The sequence below is a fragment of the Propithecus coquereli genome, unplaced genomic scaffold (assembly GCF_000956105.1).
Source record: "Propithecus coquereli isolate 6110/MARCELLA unplaced genomic scaffold, Pcoq_1.0 Scaffold470, whole genome shotgun sequence".
NCBI classification, from domain to species: Eukaryota; Metazoa; Chordata; class Mammalia; order Primates; family Indriidae; genus Propithecus; species Propithecus coquereli.
The window spans coordinates 814,375-833,720 of record NW_012150508.1 but is presented as its reverse complement, the minus strand read 5'-3'; the positions used below and the strand labels follow the sequence as shown (position 1 = coordinate 833,720).

Genomic DNA, 19,346 nt, shown 5'->3' with positions numbered 1-19,346 from the left:
CAGGGAGACATAATTTACCAAGGCCAAAGGAGTAGCCTTGGATTTGAAGTATGCCACAGATAATACTTTTTTCAAATTCTGCTGTGACTTTTTTAACTTTTAAAAAAGAGCGAGATTCTTTATTCTAGAAGTAGAAAGATCCTCTTGGAAAAATACAGTTACGTAGTTTGTGATTTGATTTTAAAAATAATCAGCCATAGGTTTATGCAAAGTTTTAATTCATCCCAGACCAGAATTTCCCCATGCCAAATGCTCTCAAAGTCTCCACCCATAGTGTCATGGTGTATATGAGCTGTAGAATCAAGAGAATCTGAATCCGTTGGTATAGGATGGCCTGTGTTACCGTGCTGGCTTAGTGTATTCAGGAATATTTGTCAGCAATCGACATTTTTGGTCCTATCCGTACATTGTCCAGAATATTAAAAGGCCTCATTTTAACAACAGTGTATATATATAATAAAGGTCAATTGATTGCAAAGAATCACTGATTGCCAAAGCTGAAATAGACTTTATTCTCTTTACTTCCTATGCCCTTTGTAAATGATACTTGCTCCGCTAATATACTTGGTGAGTTATTTTTTTAATTAGTGTACTTCCCTTTTCAGCTAAATGCAAACTCTTTGTTATCCTTGGACATGCTCTGCTTTCCTCATTAAAGTTTATGGATTTGGGGAAGCATTTGTGTTCCATTTTTCTCCCCTAAAACCTAGTGTTTCTCAGAATGTTCTGGGATAGAGATTGGTCGAATGTAAATGTTATATTTACTAAACTAAATGATAGTTTGAGCAGAGATACTCATCAGAGTTAAGTTCAGTCACCTCTGTCTCTGTGTATACTAAAGTTTTCAAAGTTTCTCAACACAAGACCTCAGAGTATTATTAGCTTCTTGGGGAAAGGACTAGTTAACTTCCAGTTGGCAAACTGCTAGTTAATTGGTTTGGGATCAAGAGAGGGCTTCCTTATAGTTCAGTCCTCAAAGGATCAAAGAAAGAGGAATAGATGTAGGCCTAGGAGAAAGAACCAAGGGGCTGCAGGAGCTGTGCTGAGGAAAACTTTTCTGGGATTGCGTGGAAGGAAGGGAGATTGAGCATGCTAGGAAGTTATGCAGCTTCCCAGTCCCTGTTGATTAAGGAAGTTACAAATAGAAGAGTCTTATTTCTTCAGAGGGTTTAGAAATACGTAGAGCTATGGATTATCTTCTTGTTGTTCTCAAGAACTTTACTAATTAAAAATTAGTTTTAAATTGCCCTCTTTTGAAATTTAAATGCCTCTGAAAGGGCCAATGGCATCTATCAGTTATGTCTTATTGGGATCAGTCTATTCAGTTTATTACCTGTTTACTTCTTGCTGGATCAGTCACCCTGAGAAAATGGCTATTTTAGTTAGTAAAAGGCATGGGAAACTCATTTTGAAATGGAGAAGGAAAGGCTTAAAGAGGAAACTATGTGGTAGGTTGGTGATCAGTGTGGTGCTCAGATGGGGGAAGAGCAGAAAGGCAAAATAAAGTTAGTTGGGAGGGCATCAAAGATAAACTTCATGTATGTGGAAATATTACCCCCACCCCTTTCTTCTGTAGCCCTAGTATGAAAGGCTCAGACTTAAGAAAGGGCAGAGGCTATTAGCCTAGGTATATAGGAAAGGATTTTATCATCCTAGGTGATAGGATGGTGGTTTGGGAAGGAGGTAGGGTTTCTCTGTTATGCCAGGATACAACTCTTGTGCCCTTTAAGGGCTTAGGACACTTCCAAAACTTCCCTTTTGTAATACTACAATCAAATTCTGTCACTAACCACCCAGCGTTAGCATAAACTTTATAGTTTCAAGGACACAGTCCCCAAAAAGACTACCCTCCCTTCAGATACCAGCCACAAGTTTGGGGGTCTCCAGGTCACTTGCACTTTTGACCAACTGGCTACAAATTTGTAGGTTCTCATGACCCCTTCAGGGTCAATAAGTTGCTATAATAATTCATAGAACTCAAGAAAGCACTGTACTAAAGATGACAGTGGGAAGTACACTAATTATTAGGAGGGATATAAATTGGGATCAGCCAAATGAAGAGACACACAGGGCAAGGTCTGCGAAGGTCCCAAACACAGAGCCTTGGTGCCTTCTTCTTGTGGAGTTGGGACACCTCACCTTCTTGGCACATCCGTGTGTTTACCAGCAAAGAAGGTCCACGAGGCTTCAGTGTCCAGAGTTTTTATTGGGGTTTCATTATGCAGGCATGATTGATTAAATCACTGGCCACATGATTTAACTCAATCTCCAGCCCTCTTCCTTTTTCTGGAGATTGGTCTGGCTCAAAGCCCCAGCCCTCTAGTCACATAGTTGGTCTTTCTGGTGACCAACCCCCATCTTGAGTTATTTTGATTCTACTGCCGGGTATATATCCAAAAGAAAGGAAATCAATATATCAAAGAGATATTTGCACTCCCATGTTTATTACAGTACTATTCATAATAGCCAAAATATGGAATCAACGTAAATGTCCATCTGTGGATGAATGGGTAAAGAGAATGTAGTATATACACACCATGGAATATTCAGCCATAAAAAAGAGTGAAATCATGTCATTTGCAGCAGTATCAGTGGAACTGGAGGTCAATATGTTAAGTGACATAAGCCAAGCACAGAAAGACAGATATTGCCTATTTTTACTCATATGTGGGAACTAAAAATGTGGATCTCATGAAGATAGAGAGTAGATTGGTGGTTATCCAGAGGTTAGGAAGGGTGGGGAGGGGCAGGTAAAGAGAGGTTAATAAATGGGTGCAAATATACACTTAGATAGAAGAAATAAGACCCAGTGTTCAGTAGATCAGTAGGATAACTCCAGTTAATGTTGATTGTTTCAATATAGCTAGAAGAAAATAATTTGAATGTTCCTACCGTAAAGAAAGGATAAATGTTTAAGGTGATGGATATCCCGATTACCCTGATCTGATTATGTGAATATATCAAATGATCACATATGTGCCCTGAAAATATGTACATCTAGTATGTATTAATTTTTTAAAGTTCAAAAAAAAAATCAGGTGTGATCGTGGGCCTGCCATGAATAACAAAGACACTCCTATCACTCAGGAAATTCCAGTGATGTAGAACCTCCATTCCATTAACAAAGAACAGACAAATTTTTCATTATACAGCACCTTTCCTTTCCCGTTTGTTGGTTGATTCATTCAATCAACTTGCATATTAATTCAGTAAACAAGTAAAATTCCAAATAAAACAGACGTTGTTTCTGCTTTTATGGACAATAGCCATTGAACAAGTATTTGAGAATGTGTTGTGTATAATGAAAGAGTATGTTACTGAGAAGGGTAAGGGTCTCACAGATGATCTCCCTGAGAAAGTAATGTTTAAGTCGAAACCTGAAGCCTAATTAACGTTGGGAGAAGAGATGTGGGAAGGGTTTCCAGGTGGAAGAAACAGCATGCACGAAAGCACTGAAGTCAACGTGCTTGGCATGTTGGAGGGACTGACAGAAGACCTGTGAGTCTGGAGCGAGGATTTCAAAGGGGACAGTAGCAAGAGATGAGTCTGGAGATTAAGCAGAGCCAGATCTTGAAAGTCTTAGAAAACCAGGTTAATAAGTTTGGACTTTATTGGAAGCACAATGGGAAACCATTGTAGAATTTTAAGCATGAATTGACAACATATTAAGCATTTTAGAGGGCTCATTCTGACTCCCAAGTGGAAGAAGGCAAGATTTGGTATGAGGAGACCAGTAAGGCTATTTCGGCAATGATGCATAAGATGGGATGGCGGTGGGAACGGATAGAAATGGATTGGCTAAGAGAGATGTTAAGGAAATAGAAATAGGACCTATTTTTGATGAAGGTCCTCATCAGAGATCTTGAGTGAATAATGATAATAACAGTCTTGTTTTATCTTAAAATCATTATTGCCAACCTGCAGTGAGTATTTTTTATATGTCAGATACCATGCTAATGAATTTCATTTAATCCTCAACAACTCTATAAGGTAGATACTAATATTTCCATGCCCATTTTACAGACAAGAAACAGAGTTACAGAGGTTAAAGACATTGTCCAGAATTAGACAGCTGGTAATTAGCAACTTCCAGGTTCTGACTTGAGCAACTGGATGTGACTTCCCTAGGACAGAGAACTTTGGATCAGGAGCAAATGCTGTAGAGGAAAATGATGATTTTGCTTTGGGATATGTTAAAATTGAGATGGCTGTGAGAAATCCGAGTGGAGATTCAGACAGACAGTTGGATCACTGGACACAAATGCCCTTCTTCGCTGGAAGGGCATTCAACACCTTGGTGTTGAATGAGGCAGAAGCCTGGTATAGACAATCATGGCAAACAGAATAGGTACATGGATTTTTCTATCTGTCTATCTGCCTACCTATCTATCCATATATATGTGTATGTGTGTATGTACACACACCAGGAGATTCATCAGAAACATTATTAGACTAAGTATAGTGTCTTGTAGTTCCATTAGATGTGTTGACTGAGATTGGATTTGTAAAGTGAGCATAAAAGTTTTAGAATCCAAATTTATTTCTTTTTGCTCAAAAAACCACTAATGGTATTAGTTAAAGCAGAACCTTTAACTTAAAACTGGATAATTAGCTTTGTGATTTCAGAAATGTAAGTAGAACCATAAGTCATGAAATTGATAAATGTTCTTCCTCTCGGCTAACATTTAACTACCAACCTCATGTCATCCTTCTTTCCTCACCCCCTTTTCTAATTTTATGTATGGCAAATCTTACCTAGTTTTGTAATGAGTATCACATAGCCATTTATTATTAAACAGTGGAAATGAAATGTTCTGTTATGTTGCTTCTGACTCAATCTTAATTTTTCAATTTCTGATTAAAGGCACTCCAAATTTAAAGCTTTGTAAACTCTCTTTTATTTGGAAATTGCTACTCACAAGTATATGAAAACTGTAAAGTTTGCAAAATGTTTTACATGGTGTTCCAAATATCATCTGTCAGAGTATGAACATGTGCTAGCTACAGCAATATGTTAAATAAGGCAAAGAAGGAATTTTCATCACTTTCCAAACTCTCTCTATAGACTGTAAAACTAGATAGATCTACTTGAATGAAATAAAGAGGGTAGAGGAGCAATTAGGAGAAATTTAATCAGTATAAACAACTATTCTGGTTAACTGTTGCCCAGAGCTCTGTCTTTCAGAAGTATCTCTCCACTTAGGTGTTGGTCTCTCCACTTAGGTATTTACAAGCAGGGCACTTTGTGTTGGGCACAAACTAGGAGTTCAATAAATTTTTGTTGAATAAATGACCACACAAAAATAACAACTCCTCCTCCTCCTCCATTTATTAACGTATTACTATGTTCCAAGCATTGGGTTAAAGATTTTATGCATATTATTTTATGTAATCCTTGAATTATTATCTCTATTTTGTATATAAGGACAATGAGGAAACTGAGGTTTATCAGGGTGAAATCATTTGCCTCTTGTAGGAGCTGGTGGTAGTGGAGCCAGGACTGAATCCTGGGTCTATTGGACTCTGAAATCTGTGCCCTTTTAGCTCAAAAATTTAAGTTAAGACAGGAAGGGTTTCCCCCAATTTTGGTATATATACTATTACTGAAGTCTACATTTTAAAAATTCAGTTTATTTTTAAATACAATGAGGTGACAGCATTCTTTTCAAATGAGTTTTTATTAATGAACTCTAATGTGAGTGTTGGAACTGGATTAGTGTGTATAACCATAAATGTGACTGAAATGTTAACATTTTCTGCTTTGGTGAAATGTAGAATACTTTGCATTATTTTATATATATTAATATATTGGGAAGTCCAACCATTAGACAAAGTATTTTTAAACCACCTTAATTTCTTATGTCTTTAATCTGGAAAGAGAAGCAGGTCGAAGGTGGTCTGTGTTGGGTTACCCGTATCTGTTATTATTGTGTTTGTTCAAATGGATTTTTAATTTCTAGTACTTTATTGTTATTTGCTTCTCGTGCCCAACCCATATACTAAAAATCTAATTTTCTGATGACATCATTATATCTCTAGAGCAGCTGGTTATGATAGAGGATTCAAAGTCCAGTGAGATCAGCAGCAAATGAACTTAGAAGAAACAGAAATCTTATGTATATTCTTTTGTTTTTTTAAGTAGAGCTGTGGCAATGATTTTTAAAAGGTAGTATGATGTAATTTAGAATATATATTTATAAAACATTCAGAATTACTCCATGGATTTTCTGAGTCTTTAAAATGCAGCACTGTATCAATATTAGTGTTTGTGAAGTTGTGGCTGGGGGCGGAGGAGAGCCTGGCTCAGCACAGCTTACTGTCAGCTCCTCCCTGCCAGGATCAGCTCTAGGGGATGGCTCCTCTGCCTGCCACCACCTTCCCTTTCGACTTCCCTTGTCCTTGTTCTTGATCTATCTTCACCTCTGTTCTCTGTCTCTCCCTTCTCATGTGCTCTTCCCGGTCTTAGAACTCCAGTCAGAAACCGATAGGAAAGATTTTATTACTGTACAAGGTCCTTCAGTGATTACTGGGATACTGGTGGAAATTCTGCAATTACACAGACACCCTTTGTTTTCTGAAAGACGTAGTGTGTTACAAAGGGGTTTGCAAGTCACTGGAAAAAAAAATTTCAATCTGTCTCTGGTGCCTCACTTGAAGAATTCAATCAACCTCACTAGTAAACATGTTTAATGCTAATTTAAGATGCTACCATTTAGAGGAGATTTTCAACTATCTGAATAATGTTGGAACAACTTGTGGCATTGTTTGGTTTGGTGAATCCTATAATGAATCCTGTAATATGTAGAGATGGCATGGCGTTTAATGAGATTTAATTACAATGGGAGTATTTTCATCCTTCACTCCCACCCAAAGCCTGTTCTCTTCCTTTTGCAGTTCCCTGAAGGCTTTCAGCCTGCTGTTTGGCTATTGCTGCCACCTAATGTCTCAAAATAAAATTGCAATGCGTTCGCCTTTTCCAAAAGATTTGCACTATTCTGCTGTTTATGGAAATAACCGTTTGAGAGCAACAGTTGTTTTGCTCTATACTCTTAAGTAATAGCATCCTTGGCTGGGCACAGTGGCTCACACCTGTAATCCTAGCACTCTGGGAGGCAGAGGCGGGAGGATTGCTTGAGGGCAGGAGTTTGAGACCAGCCTGAACAAGAGCGAGACCTCATCTCTACTAAAAATAGAAAACACTAGCTGGATGTGGTGGCGCATGTCTGTAGTCCCAGCTACTCGGGAGTCTGAGGCAGTAGGATTGCTTGAGCTCAGGAGTTTGAGGTTGCTGTGAGCTAGGCTGACACCACAGCACTCTAGCCCAGGTGACAGAGCAAGACTTTTGTCTCAAAAAAAAAAAAAAAAGTAATAGCACTCTAAAATGATTACCTATGGTGGGGAGATTATGAATAGCATACATTCCACAAACAAAAGGTAGAACTAATAAAGCAGGAAGGGATTTAAGAGTCCTAATCTCTAGTATAGGACAAATTGCCAGTGTGACCTTGCCATATACTTCCCCTCATAAAACTGGACACAATACTCTGAATGGCCTATTCCAGCTGTAACATTGTTTTATTGTGTGTACTTTTGGTTATAAAAGCATAGCCCTTCTAGTGATATCATTTGTTTCTTTGGTCTAAAGTTCTCAGCGTTTAACGTTTTCTTTTTTTATTGATATATTTGTGCATATTTATGGGATACATGTGATATTTTGTTACATGCATAGAATGTTTAATGATCAAGTTAGGGTATTTAGAGTATCCATCACCTCAAGTGCCTATCATTTCTATGTGTTGGGAACATTTCAGGTCCTATCCTCTAGCTATTTTGAAATATATAATACATTGTTGTTAACTATAGTCACCTACTCTGCTATCAAACATGAGAACTTATTCCTTCTATCTAACTGTATACGTGCACCCATTAACCAACCTCTTTTTTTTTCATTTTTTTTAAATTTTTTTTTTTTTTTATTTTTCACATCCCTCTGTAATAACCAACCCCTCTTCATCCCCCCACCCCCATACCATCCACACGTCCTTCCCTACCTCTGGTATCTATCATTCTACCCTCTATCTCCATGAGATCTACTTTTTTTTTAGCTCCCACATATGAGTGAGAACATGCGATATTTGTCCTTCTGTGCCTGGCTTTTTTCACTTAACATAATGATCTCCAGTTCCATGCATGTTGTTGCAAATGACATGATTTTATTCTTTTTTATGGCCGAATAGTATTCTGTTGTATATATATATCACATTTCCTTTATCCATTCATTTGTTAATAGGCACTTAGGTTGATTCCATATCTTGGCTATTGTGACTGGTGCTATGATAAACATGGGGTGCAGGTATCTTTTTGATATATTGATTTCTTTTCCTTTGGATAAATATCTAGTAGTGGGGTGGCTGGATTGTATGGTAGTTCTGTTTTTAGTTTTTTGAAAAACCTCCATGCTGTTTTCCATAGTGGCTGTACTAATTTACATTCCTACCAACAGCGTATATGAATTCCCTTTTCTCTGTATCCTCGCCAGCATCCGTTATTTCTTGTCTTTTTGATAATAGCTGTTCTAACTGGGGTAAAATGATATCTCATTGTGGTTTTGTTTGCATTTCCCTGATGATTAGTGATGTTAGGCATTTTTTCATATGCCTGTTGGCCATTTGTATATCTTCTTTTGAGAAATGTCTATTCATATTCTTTGCTCACTTTTTAATGGGATTATTTGATTTTTTACTATTGAGTTGTTTGAATTCCTTGATATTCTAGATATTAGTCTTTTGTCAGATGAATAATTTGCAAATGTTTTCCCATTCAACAGGTTGTCTCTTTGCTTTGTTGATTGTTTCTGTAGCTGTACAGAAGCTTTCTAGTTGAACATGTTTTCTTATAGAGCTATGTTAAATAGATGTTCACATTTCCATTGTGTGAATAGATAGCTTTGATAGCTTTTCTTTGCTCAATTAGCATAGACAGATCTGAAGACTCTGTATTGTTAATACAGCCTTAACCAGAATAACACTGCTGCTTGCTTAGTTATTCGTGGACTTTCTTAGCTTAACTTTGTACTTGTACGTGTTAAGATTACAAAGTCAACTGCTGCTTACAAAGTTTTCAGATTTTATTTTTATAAAACCAATCTGGGCTTTAAAAGATTTATAATTATACTCTTCAACTCTTCCTTAGCATTTTAAAATATAGCATTAATACTTCCATGGGCTAGAAAGAAATCCAAAGAAAGTAAGTTTTCTAGATTTGGAAGAGTGGAGGGAGATAGAGTTTGCTGTATGTGACGGATTTTTTTTTTGATCCTGAAGAATGTTACAATTTGGCAAAGCCTTTCTTTGAGGATTCTGCTATCTTAAACTGACTTTGTAAAGAATATTTTGTTTATATGCAACATTTTAGCAGGTATTTTGAGTGTTGCTGTTTCTCTTAGTTATACCCTAAATAAATTATTTGTCCTTTATAATTCTATGGTAGTTAAAGCAAAGTCAAATGAACATAAAGCTTTACCTTCAACTAATTTTGGCTTAGTAGTTAATAGATCATTTATAGTATTGATTCTTAGGACCCCTGGTGGGTTGAGAACCTATTGAATAAAATAAAAATGGATTTGGACCTGCTGTTATTAATTATGTTTTGATACTATCCCTATTGAAATGAGTATGAGTACTAATTAAATACAGTTTGCTTTGCCATCATCCTTTGCCTACATATTGTCAGACAGATTTCAGTGCTATTGTTCAAGCCATCCTGACCGAATTTTGCAAGTAGAATCTTGAGACTCACAGCCTCAAGTGACTGGCTTGCAGTTAAATTTAGAGCCCTTATTGAGTTCCTTTGAACTATTAATTTTGTTAGTCTATTCAAAAGTTGCTATTACTACTATCAGGTTTATCTAGCACAATTCCTTATAAGCCTGAGCAGACAGATCATAATTTCATTATCTTTTTGCAACCAAAACCTCTCTTTTTAAAAATACTTCACAATTTTATTAAACATTGCTATCAGATTTCTGTTTATTATCCAATTATTACTGATTTTCTTCTTCTGAGTTGAATACTAGATGAAGGTATATGAATGCTTTAATGTAGTGGTTAAGAGCCTAGAATCTGAAGTCAAATTTCCTGAGTTTGAATCCTGGCCTACTTTGCTCTATGACCTTGGGCAAGTTATTTAACTGCTTTGAATTTCAGTTTTCTAATATGTAAAAGGGAAATAATAATAAGAACTACCTAATAGGGCTGTTGTGATGATTAAATGTAGATAGATAGCTAGATAGATAATGCCTTTCATGAGTTATTTATTTAGTTAAATTCCAAGATATTTTATTTATTTTTTGATTCCTGCAAATGTTCTTTATTCTAGGTTTGTCTTTGTCTTTCCAGGGCTAGGGAAAACCATAGGATATTTGAGTATTAAAGTTATATACCTAATTATATATAAATTTATTCATATCTTGTCAATTGTCTTATAGCCCCAAACTTAGGTTAGGTGATTGCGAATGGGGGGAAGGGCTGTGAGGAAAATTAAGACATCACCTCAACTTTTGATAGATGGTTGTTTAAAGATATTTGGTGTGACCTACTCTCTTGGCCACCAGAACAATGCCTTCTCTCTCACTTCCCAGATGAAGTCAGGCTTTTCAGAGAGAGGCTCCCCTGGCACTCTACACTGTAATGAAATAATTGTTTGATTCTTTTTGTTGAGTGCCTTTCTCTTCCTACTAGATTATATGTTATGACACCAAAACTTTTTTCCCCCTCCTTTTTTTGGTTCCTAGCATGTCTTGCCCAAAAGTGTATAGTAAATATTTGTCGAATAATTAAATGAGTTCTCATTTTAGAGATGAACAGAGATGCATATTGTACATGACCTGTCCCAATTTGTGCATTTTCTGAAAACAGTTATAACTAGTAACTCAAGTTTCAAGTTTTCTATGCCACAGTTCTCTCTCTTCTTTCTAGTACACTATGAAAATTTAAGATCTAGAGTAATACCTACAAATGACTTATTACAGAGGTATAGAATACACATATCCCAAGGGGCTATGAAAAGTGAGAGGCAAGTATAAGTTCTTTTGTCAGAGTTGGATGATAGGTACAGAAAGGCTTAAGGAAAGAAGAGACATTTGAACCTGACTTTTAAGGATGGATAGATTTGGGATAGAAAGGTATGGGAAAGGTTACTCCAGCCATAAATGGCATTTTACATAATTGTATGTATCATTTTAGCCTTGATATCTTTAATGCCATTATTTCAATAAATCTTTAAAATATATATATATTAGCTAATGATCTTATCCTATTTCAGTGAACAATGTGGGAATGGCATATGAATATCCTGAATACTTTCTGGACGTTCCTGACTTGGACAATGTAAGTCTTTCTTTGTATATTATGGTAGCAAAAATAACATATGCAGGTCTTCTTGGTGAGACAATGTGGTATAATGATTCAGACTACGAGCCCTAGATTCCAACTGCCTGAGGTTCACACCCTGAGTCTTCTACTCAGGGGTACCTGAGTACCCCTGGGGATGATCCTAACCATACTTACTCTCAGTTTCCTTGCTTATAAAATAGGCAAATAGGGATGTTAGAAGGACTGAATGAGAAAATATTTACAACCTCATTTATACAGTGCCAGGTTCAATAATAGCTTTAGTTTTATTTTTATTTGTATTATAGCAAAACAGCTCTACTTTAAGTAATGATTTTAAACATCAATTTAAAAATTGCAGGTATGTTAATGTATAACAACGTGGTTGATTCAGGTAAACTAGCTCTACCAAAATGAAAGCTACATCCTTGCTGTGTGCATAATCCTTTACTGAAAACTAGAAAAGCATATCATTGAAGGACTATGTAAATTTTTTTATATTATAGAAAATCTTAGGTTCAAGAATTTCTACTCTCCATATTAGCAGAGAGGAAATTGCAAAGTGTTCTATTTATTTTAGATTTAATGTGTCTTTTTGCTTCCAGGTTTTACTTTCACATATTCCTTGGTTTTGCATATTTACTCTTGTTAGAAAAATGCTGTAACACTGAGAGTAAAATAAAATCTGCCTCTGCACCTCAACTCTTGTCATTTTGCAAGGTCTCTGTAATATCTGGGGAGACTTTCAATGCGTCTCTAGATTACTTAAGTATGTATCTAGTATGGTCACTTTTGTGGTGAAATCTATATAAAATTATTAATTGTTTTTTACAGATCATCAAGAAACTGATAAATATTAATGTTCTTTCAGTTTGTAAGGTAAGCAGCTTCTTATAAATATGCCATCATTTTTTGGCTCTTTGTATTCAAAAACAGTAACATAATCAGCTCGTTCACTTCAGTCTACTCTTGTTTAGATGTGTGTATATATTCCAGTGGTCTGTTTACTTATGTCCTCAGAAAGTAGAAAGAACTGAACACCAAACAGGTGTCTGTATTATTTTGCTTTTTAAAAACTGAACAGTTATTAAATGCCTTCTATATACAAATACTGTGGTAGGCACAGGGTCTACAAAAACCAACTTAGGCCAGAGATTCATTTTTACAAAGATTTCATCCACATGCTATTCATCGCTGATAAATTATTTCCATTTTGTCTCCCCTGTGATACATTTGAGTTGGTAAATGTTGTGGTGAAGCAGTGTATGGAGAATATGGGACTATAAAGTAACAAGGGTGATTTTTGTAAGCCACACATAATAACTAGTTGCTAAGCATGCTTTATAGCTATGTAGCTTTATATGCCAAAGACAGCACAGTCACTATCTGCCAAAAGAAAGAATATGTAGCAAACATAAACATCTTAACACACATTTTTCTTTATGTTTTAACAGTAACTACAAAAAGATACCATACCTTGATTACACATACCAGAGCAGTGAAAAATATTGCCTGAGACAGAATTTCCACGGGTAGTGTCAGATACTTTAAATTTGAACATACCTATAGAAAGCCAAATCCATTTTCAATTACTCATATATACTAGTTTATTTAAGGAAATCAAAAAGTGTTTAACTCAAAACTATTAGAACTGACCAGATAAATATAAATAAGAATTTAATTATTAATTTTCACTTTATGGCATTGTGGTCTTTTTCTCTGTTGTGAACGTTTAAAGAAAAATTTTTCTTGTGTTTCCATGTCCTGAGAGAAACTATAAATATCTCTTTCATGTTGATTTCAAATCCAAGAACACAATCTTATGCCTTGCCCGATTTTTCATGTATGGCTATGCATACATACATGCCTGTGTGACATATATGTGGTTTAAAAGCGTTAATTCAATTTTAGAAGACAAATAACATTTGGTAGCTTGCTACTTAAAGGTACTGTAAATGAATTAAATGACAATTTTGTAAAACAAGCAATCACTCCCACTGTATCTTTTCCTTTGTCGTATTAACCAAGTATTTTTTGTCATGGAAGATTCAGTTTAAGTGAGGTAAATGAGTTACTAGTGGAACCATGCAGCAAGACCTACATGCACAACATTGATGCTTTTAAAACATGGTTAATATGAATATATCTGTATAGTTTCAAAGGTATTTTCTTAGCATATTTATATAAATGCAATTATTCTTTAATAATCCATATGAGCCTTCAAGTTAATTAAATAACTCTACCATTTACTAGTTATATTGGACCTTGGGAAAATTACTTAACCTATGTACTTTAGTTTTCCATCTGTTAATTGAGGATGATAATTCTCTTTGCCTCACACAGTTGTGAGGCATTAAACAAGGTAATGTGTATAAAGCTCTTAGAATAGTGCCCACATCATACAGTGAGGGCTCTCAAAATGTTATTGTTGTTGTTAAACTCAGGACTGATAAACATTTTTAGTAAACGTTTGCAACTATGACCTTATTTTTTAGCAAGCAAAGTTTTTCGATCGAAATTAATATCACTTCTAGCCTACAATTTACATATTTTGTGATTTTTGCCTTTTGAAATGACCGATATGTACTGCTATTTTGATATACCTTTGCTGGTACATTTGGCCAAATGCTTGAAACTAATGAGTGTTAAATCAATGTGCCTGTGTTTCATAATATATTGTACTGAGTTAATGATAAAATATGTTCAAGTGTTTCAATTTTGTTTTATAGGATTACTAATATTAGCTAAAATTAGTCTCCTGATAATTTTAACTCTTATGTCAGAAAACTGTGTAAGGGTTTTACTGTATATCCATTAGTATTTTCTCTTATAACCTCCTGCTTGTCTGCACTTTTGTGGTTTTTTTCACTCTTATAGTGTAAAACACTGGCCCCCTCTGTCTCCTGGAACATGCATTTTTGGTTGGCAGTCTACAGAATACTAATGATAAAAGGCCACGGTCCTGCCCTTAATCTGCGGGAATCAGTCGGCCCGCTGTGCTCCATGGGCACAGACAGCATCCTTCAAGCAGCGTCTGAGCACAGATCAGCATGTGCAGTGGTCCTCACATCATGCCCCTGCGTAAAGACCAAACAGTGCAAAAGGGAAGGTGTGACTAAAACAGCACAGATCCAAAAGCACCACAGAGTATCTTTCAGTTTTTTAACAAAATGATGAAACAAAAATGAGGTATCATTCCTAATATCTTGACAAATTATAAAGTGCTTCTCCCACGTCTTCATTCTTCCTCCTCCTCTTTCTTTTTTCACGTTGTCATATGCATGTGTTCCTATGAAATGAGTTAGTGGAGACAAACGGTAATTTATTAAACACTTGTGAGCCATATTGATAGGAAGTATCATTGGCAGAAGAACTGGATATGTGCTTCAAATTTTTGTACGTAAGCTGTTTTTCTTCCAAACTAAATCGCATTTTTAAAGTATTAAGGGAGATTGCTATTTAAAATATTTCTTCATTAAGCCAAATAATCATCCCTTAATTTATCTTTAATATGAGACTGAATTTTCTTGTACCTTTGTGATGTGCACTTTTAATGGAAAACAATTCAAAACTCTTGACTCGTAGAATAAATGGATCATGGAAGTAATACCATCTGGAGGATAGCTGATTAGTTTTTGTTGTCCTATAGGCAAGATCAATGTAGTTGTCATCTCTGAACACAGTTTGCTAGTGACCATTCAGCTATGAAAATTGTTTGAGTTGGAGCAGTGGGGGCAAGCGATGTGCAGTGACTAACCAGCAGGCAAGAAGAGGAAAAGCATGATTGTACAGGACCTCGTGCTGGGCTCCGAAGCATGGAGAGCCATAGAAAGCCTTCAAACAGAAGTAAGGTGTGATCCAATCTATGTTGTAGAAAGGCAGTTCTAGTGGGAGAGTGACATAGCAATATATGTTTTGTGGTATATGTGTTTATCTTATTCATACTGAGAGAAAGGCGTCCTACCTTTTGTGTGTGACCCTCCCAGGTTTAGGGCTCTTTGGTGCTGCTATGATTTGCCCTGTAGTACATTTGGATGAATTGTGCCTATTGTTCTTTAGTTGACTGTGCTATGTTCCCAGGACCAGGACCACATTTTCAGTAGCAATGGCTGTTTGGAGCCTTAGGGTAACTTAAAAAAAAGATGAAGACTGGTCTGGCTACCAAATCTTCGAAGGTTTTATGGTAGCTGGACATCAGGGGAACTAGGGTATGGATGTCTGCAGCCCAATGCCATAATGAATTCACTGAAAAAGTCATATATACAGAAGACCACTTCTCACCATCAGTGTTGGTCCAAGTTTTATCTTCTCACCAAACCACATGATAGTGAATAACAGGCTAAGGAGAGACTGGTAAAGTCAGCTTGCCCTTGAAGGTTTGGGTTTGTTCCCCTAATTTGGAGATGTTTGCTGGATAGGGCCCCTGCTTCTTGTTATAAGTCTGTGCTGTGCCCTGAGCATTGAATGACCTGGCTTTACATTCCTTCAGGTCCACGTGTTCCTGTCCTGGATTAGTAGGTCAGATGATTATAGAAATCACATAAGTCCCACATTCCAGTAGAAGAATGATAAAAATGAAATATCCTGAGACCAAAGGAATTACAGGTCTTCGCCAGATAAAGTGGTGGCCATGTGGTCCAGAGGAATATTGGGGAAGAAATATTAATCAGAATAGCCCTGATGTTTGGTTTTTTTTTTTTTTAATGTATTCCTTTCCAGTCACTTCTCTATATACATTTAATAAATAGTTTGTAATCATATATACATGGATATATGATGAGAGAGAGAAACATAAACATTTTCCGTTTGGTTCCTAAATGTTGAGAAACAGTTTTCCTTTTTTTTTGTAAATTTGGGGGGTAGTCGTGAGGAGGGTTGTTCAGTTTCCTTGGTTTTTTTTGTTGTTGTCGTTGAGACAGAGTCTCACTCTGTCGCCCTGAGTAGAGTGCAGCGGCATCATCGTAGCTCACTGCAACTTCAGACTCTTGGGCTCAAGAGAGATCCTCCTGCCTCAGCCTCCCAGTTAGCTGGGACTGCAGGCATGTGCCACAATACCCGGCTGGGTTTTTTTCTATTTTTGGTAGAGACGGGGTCTCACTCTTGCTCAAAATGGTCTCCAACCCCTGAGCTCAAGCAATCTTCCCGCCTCTGCCTCACAGAGTGCTAGGATTATAGATGTGAGCCACCACGCCCGGCCTAGCCCTGGTGTTTAATCATAAACAGCTCTTCCAGGCCATTTAGCTCTCCAGTTCCATTTGATTGTTTCACTTTTTAATCTTACCTAATGTTTTGGGTTTATTTCTTTCTCTCAGTGGCATGCTTAACTGGGCTTTCCCTTTACCAGGGATGTTTAGAAGCCTTCTTGCCTGCTTTTCCAGTTTTGCTCTCAAATCCTTGAGGAATAAATTTAGTCTTGTTCTTGTTCTCTGCAGAGAAGTTAAGTGATGTAGAAATTCTTTTTAGGTGATCAATATGGCAGGTAGATCAGTCTCAACTGTAAGAGAAGTCCTTATAGATAGGGTTTTCTTCTTATGATTACAGATGCTCTGTGATTAAAATCTAAGTCTTATTTTTCATCAAAAGCGATGACCTTCACACCAGAAATGGTGGAGTTTAGAGACAAACCTCAAGGTATTGAACCACACTTTTCTAAAACAGTTCCAGTTTTATGCCCGGAGGGATTTCCATCCCAAAATAGAGAGTTTGCTAATGAAATTGTTGAACTGCTATTGATATACGATCAGAGAAATCACGGAAAATTGGAGAAGTACCACAGTTGCAGAGGCAGGCCAATATAGGTCTAATTTCAAACAGGTTATATACTGATTTTCACATCAATCCAAAGACAAGTTCTAAAATGGATCTTGTTTGTACCGTTTGTTTCTGATTTGAGATAACTTGTTTTAACACCTAGCAAATTTGGGGGTTGTCTTCCCTCTCTGGGCCAGGCTGTTCTTTGATTCCTTTAATCATAATTTTCGGACCTCAAGAGACCACGAACTCTTCACTTCTTTACACATGAGCACTGCCCAAATAATATTAGCTGAGCTGCCTGCAGACCCTACGGAAAGGTTGGAAAACCACTCCTGCAAATGATACTGAACTCTGCAGCTGCTGCTGGGTTTGGTGAATAGGCTAGAAGCTAGAGAATGGCCCTGCCTACAGCTGCACCTCTTAGGATATATCCTGGCCTTTCTGACAAATAGTGGGGGTGTTTTGACCTTTCTTATTAACTTCCTTAGCACAGAGAAGAAAATGATTGGGGGCGTGGCCCAAAGTAAAATATTTTAACAACCTCCACTTATAGCAAAATACCATTGAGTTTTGTTCTCTTTATAGGGGCTTGGGGAAGAAGAATCTCAAGCAGGCAGTTGTAATTTAGTTCTTCCTTCATAGATATTCAACCAAGATGGGGACTTGAAACCATGTTTTATTAGAGGTGGGTTGGGTAGGGAGCCTTCATGACACCTCCAGACTGGATTAGGTCTCTCATTCATGCGGTTCCATTGCACACTGCCTGTCTGCCCTTCACTGAGCATTTTGATTTTAGTTTACAGCCTCTGTTAGATTGAGTCACTCTTTCACTTTTGAGCCTCTCTACAGATTGTAAGCACTGCGAGGGTTGGTACCATGTCCTTTCCCTTTCCTGCTTTCTGTCCTAGCCCTGGGCCTCACATGTCAGGTGTACAACAAATGTTTTTTGAAGAAATAAATGAATCTTAAAAACTGAAAATTCAAGTTCTTTGGGAATAAGGATCGCACTGATTTTATGTGGCCCTAGAAGGTCGAACTTGGCTCAATTGATATATACACTGAAGTACATTGTGAGATCTTCTAATCTTTGGATCTGCCAGAAGTGGAATGGGTAGGTGAGTTCCCTTTCTGATTCTGGGTCAGAGGTTGCAAAGCAATGGTCTGTTGGCCAGATGGGCCTGTTGACATATTCTGGTTGGCTCAGTTTTCAAAATTAGGAAATTTCACATCCAAATTTCTAACTTCTCTGAGGAAAAATCTGAAAATTGGGTAACACAGACCTGAATTACTGCATGGCAGCAAGTGACTAGAGCTGAGTAGCTTCTGAATAGCATAAGCAGTTAGGCCTGCAACTCTCCAGATCACCACATTCCCACTAGGCCCTATCGTTTATCTCCCTAATTTACGTTCCTTGCCTGGCCCTTTTAAGCATTTGAGTTAGAGTTCCCCTGTTTCAGGGGACTCCAGGTGTTCAGTCTACTCCAACTGCTTGGTGAAGGTGAGGGATTAGAATGGCATTGACTAAATCAATCTCGTCTTAGTCCGTTTGGGCTGCTCTAACAAAATACCTTAGACTGGGTAGCTTATGAAGAACAGAAACTTATTTCTCACAGTTCTGAGGCTGCGAAGTCCAAGATCAGTGCTTCAGCAGATTCAGTATTTAGTGAAGGCCCCGTTCCTCACAGATGGCACCTTCTTGCTGTGTTGTCTCATGGCAGAAGGGGCAAGCAAGCTCTCTTGAGCCTCTTTTTTAAGATCAATAATCCTATTCATGAGGGTGGAGCCTTTGTGATGTAATCATCTCCCAAATGCCCCACCTCTGATACCATTGCATTGGGCATTAGATTTCAGCATATGAATGCGGGAAACCACAAACATTCAGACTATAGTATCTTCTACCCCCATGATTCTGTGAAATCAGAATCAGAGAATGAAGCCCTTTGCATGCTTTTGAAAAGCTAATTTTTTTTCCTAATACTATTTCACTTAGGCCGAAGTGCCTAATGCTTTGTTTTGGAGTAGATGATAAATGTTTGAGTGGAGAGACAGGTGGATGAAGCATTTGTTTTCTTTTTCTTATATGGATTTTCCTCTGGCATGTGACATGGTACCAGTAGGGGGAGCCCTCTATTAATTTGAAAATCCATGAGAATAATCTCTGTTCAGCAATCTATTAATAATTGTATTTAGTTGAGGGATTAT

General features: G+C 37.1%; 1 protein-coding gene across 1 annotated transcript in view; it reads left to right on the top strand.

The window, feature by feature from the left end:
- HSD17B12 (hydroxysteroid (17-beta) dehydrogenase 12) overlaps positions 1-19,346 on the top strand; it is a 160,448-nt gene that overhangs the window by 104,676 nt on the left and 36,426 nt on the right. Inside the window, exons 5-6 of the mRNA XM_012655324.1 lie at positions 11,323-11,387; positions 12,225-12,269. Of these exons, the coding sequence (XP_012510778.1) occupies positions 11,323-11,387; positions 12,225-12,269 (110 nt within the window). The remainder of the gene's footprint in view (positions 1-11,322; positions 11,388-12,224; positions 12,270-19,346) is intronic.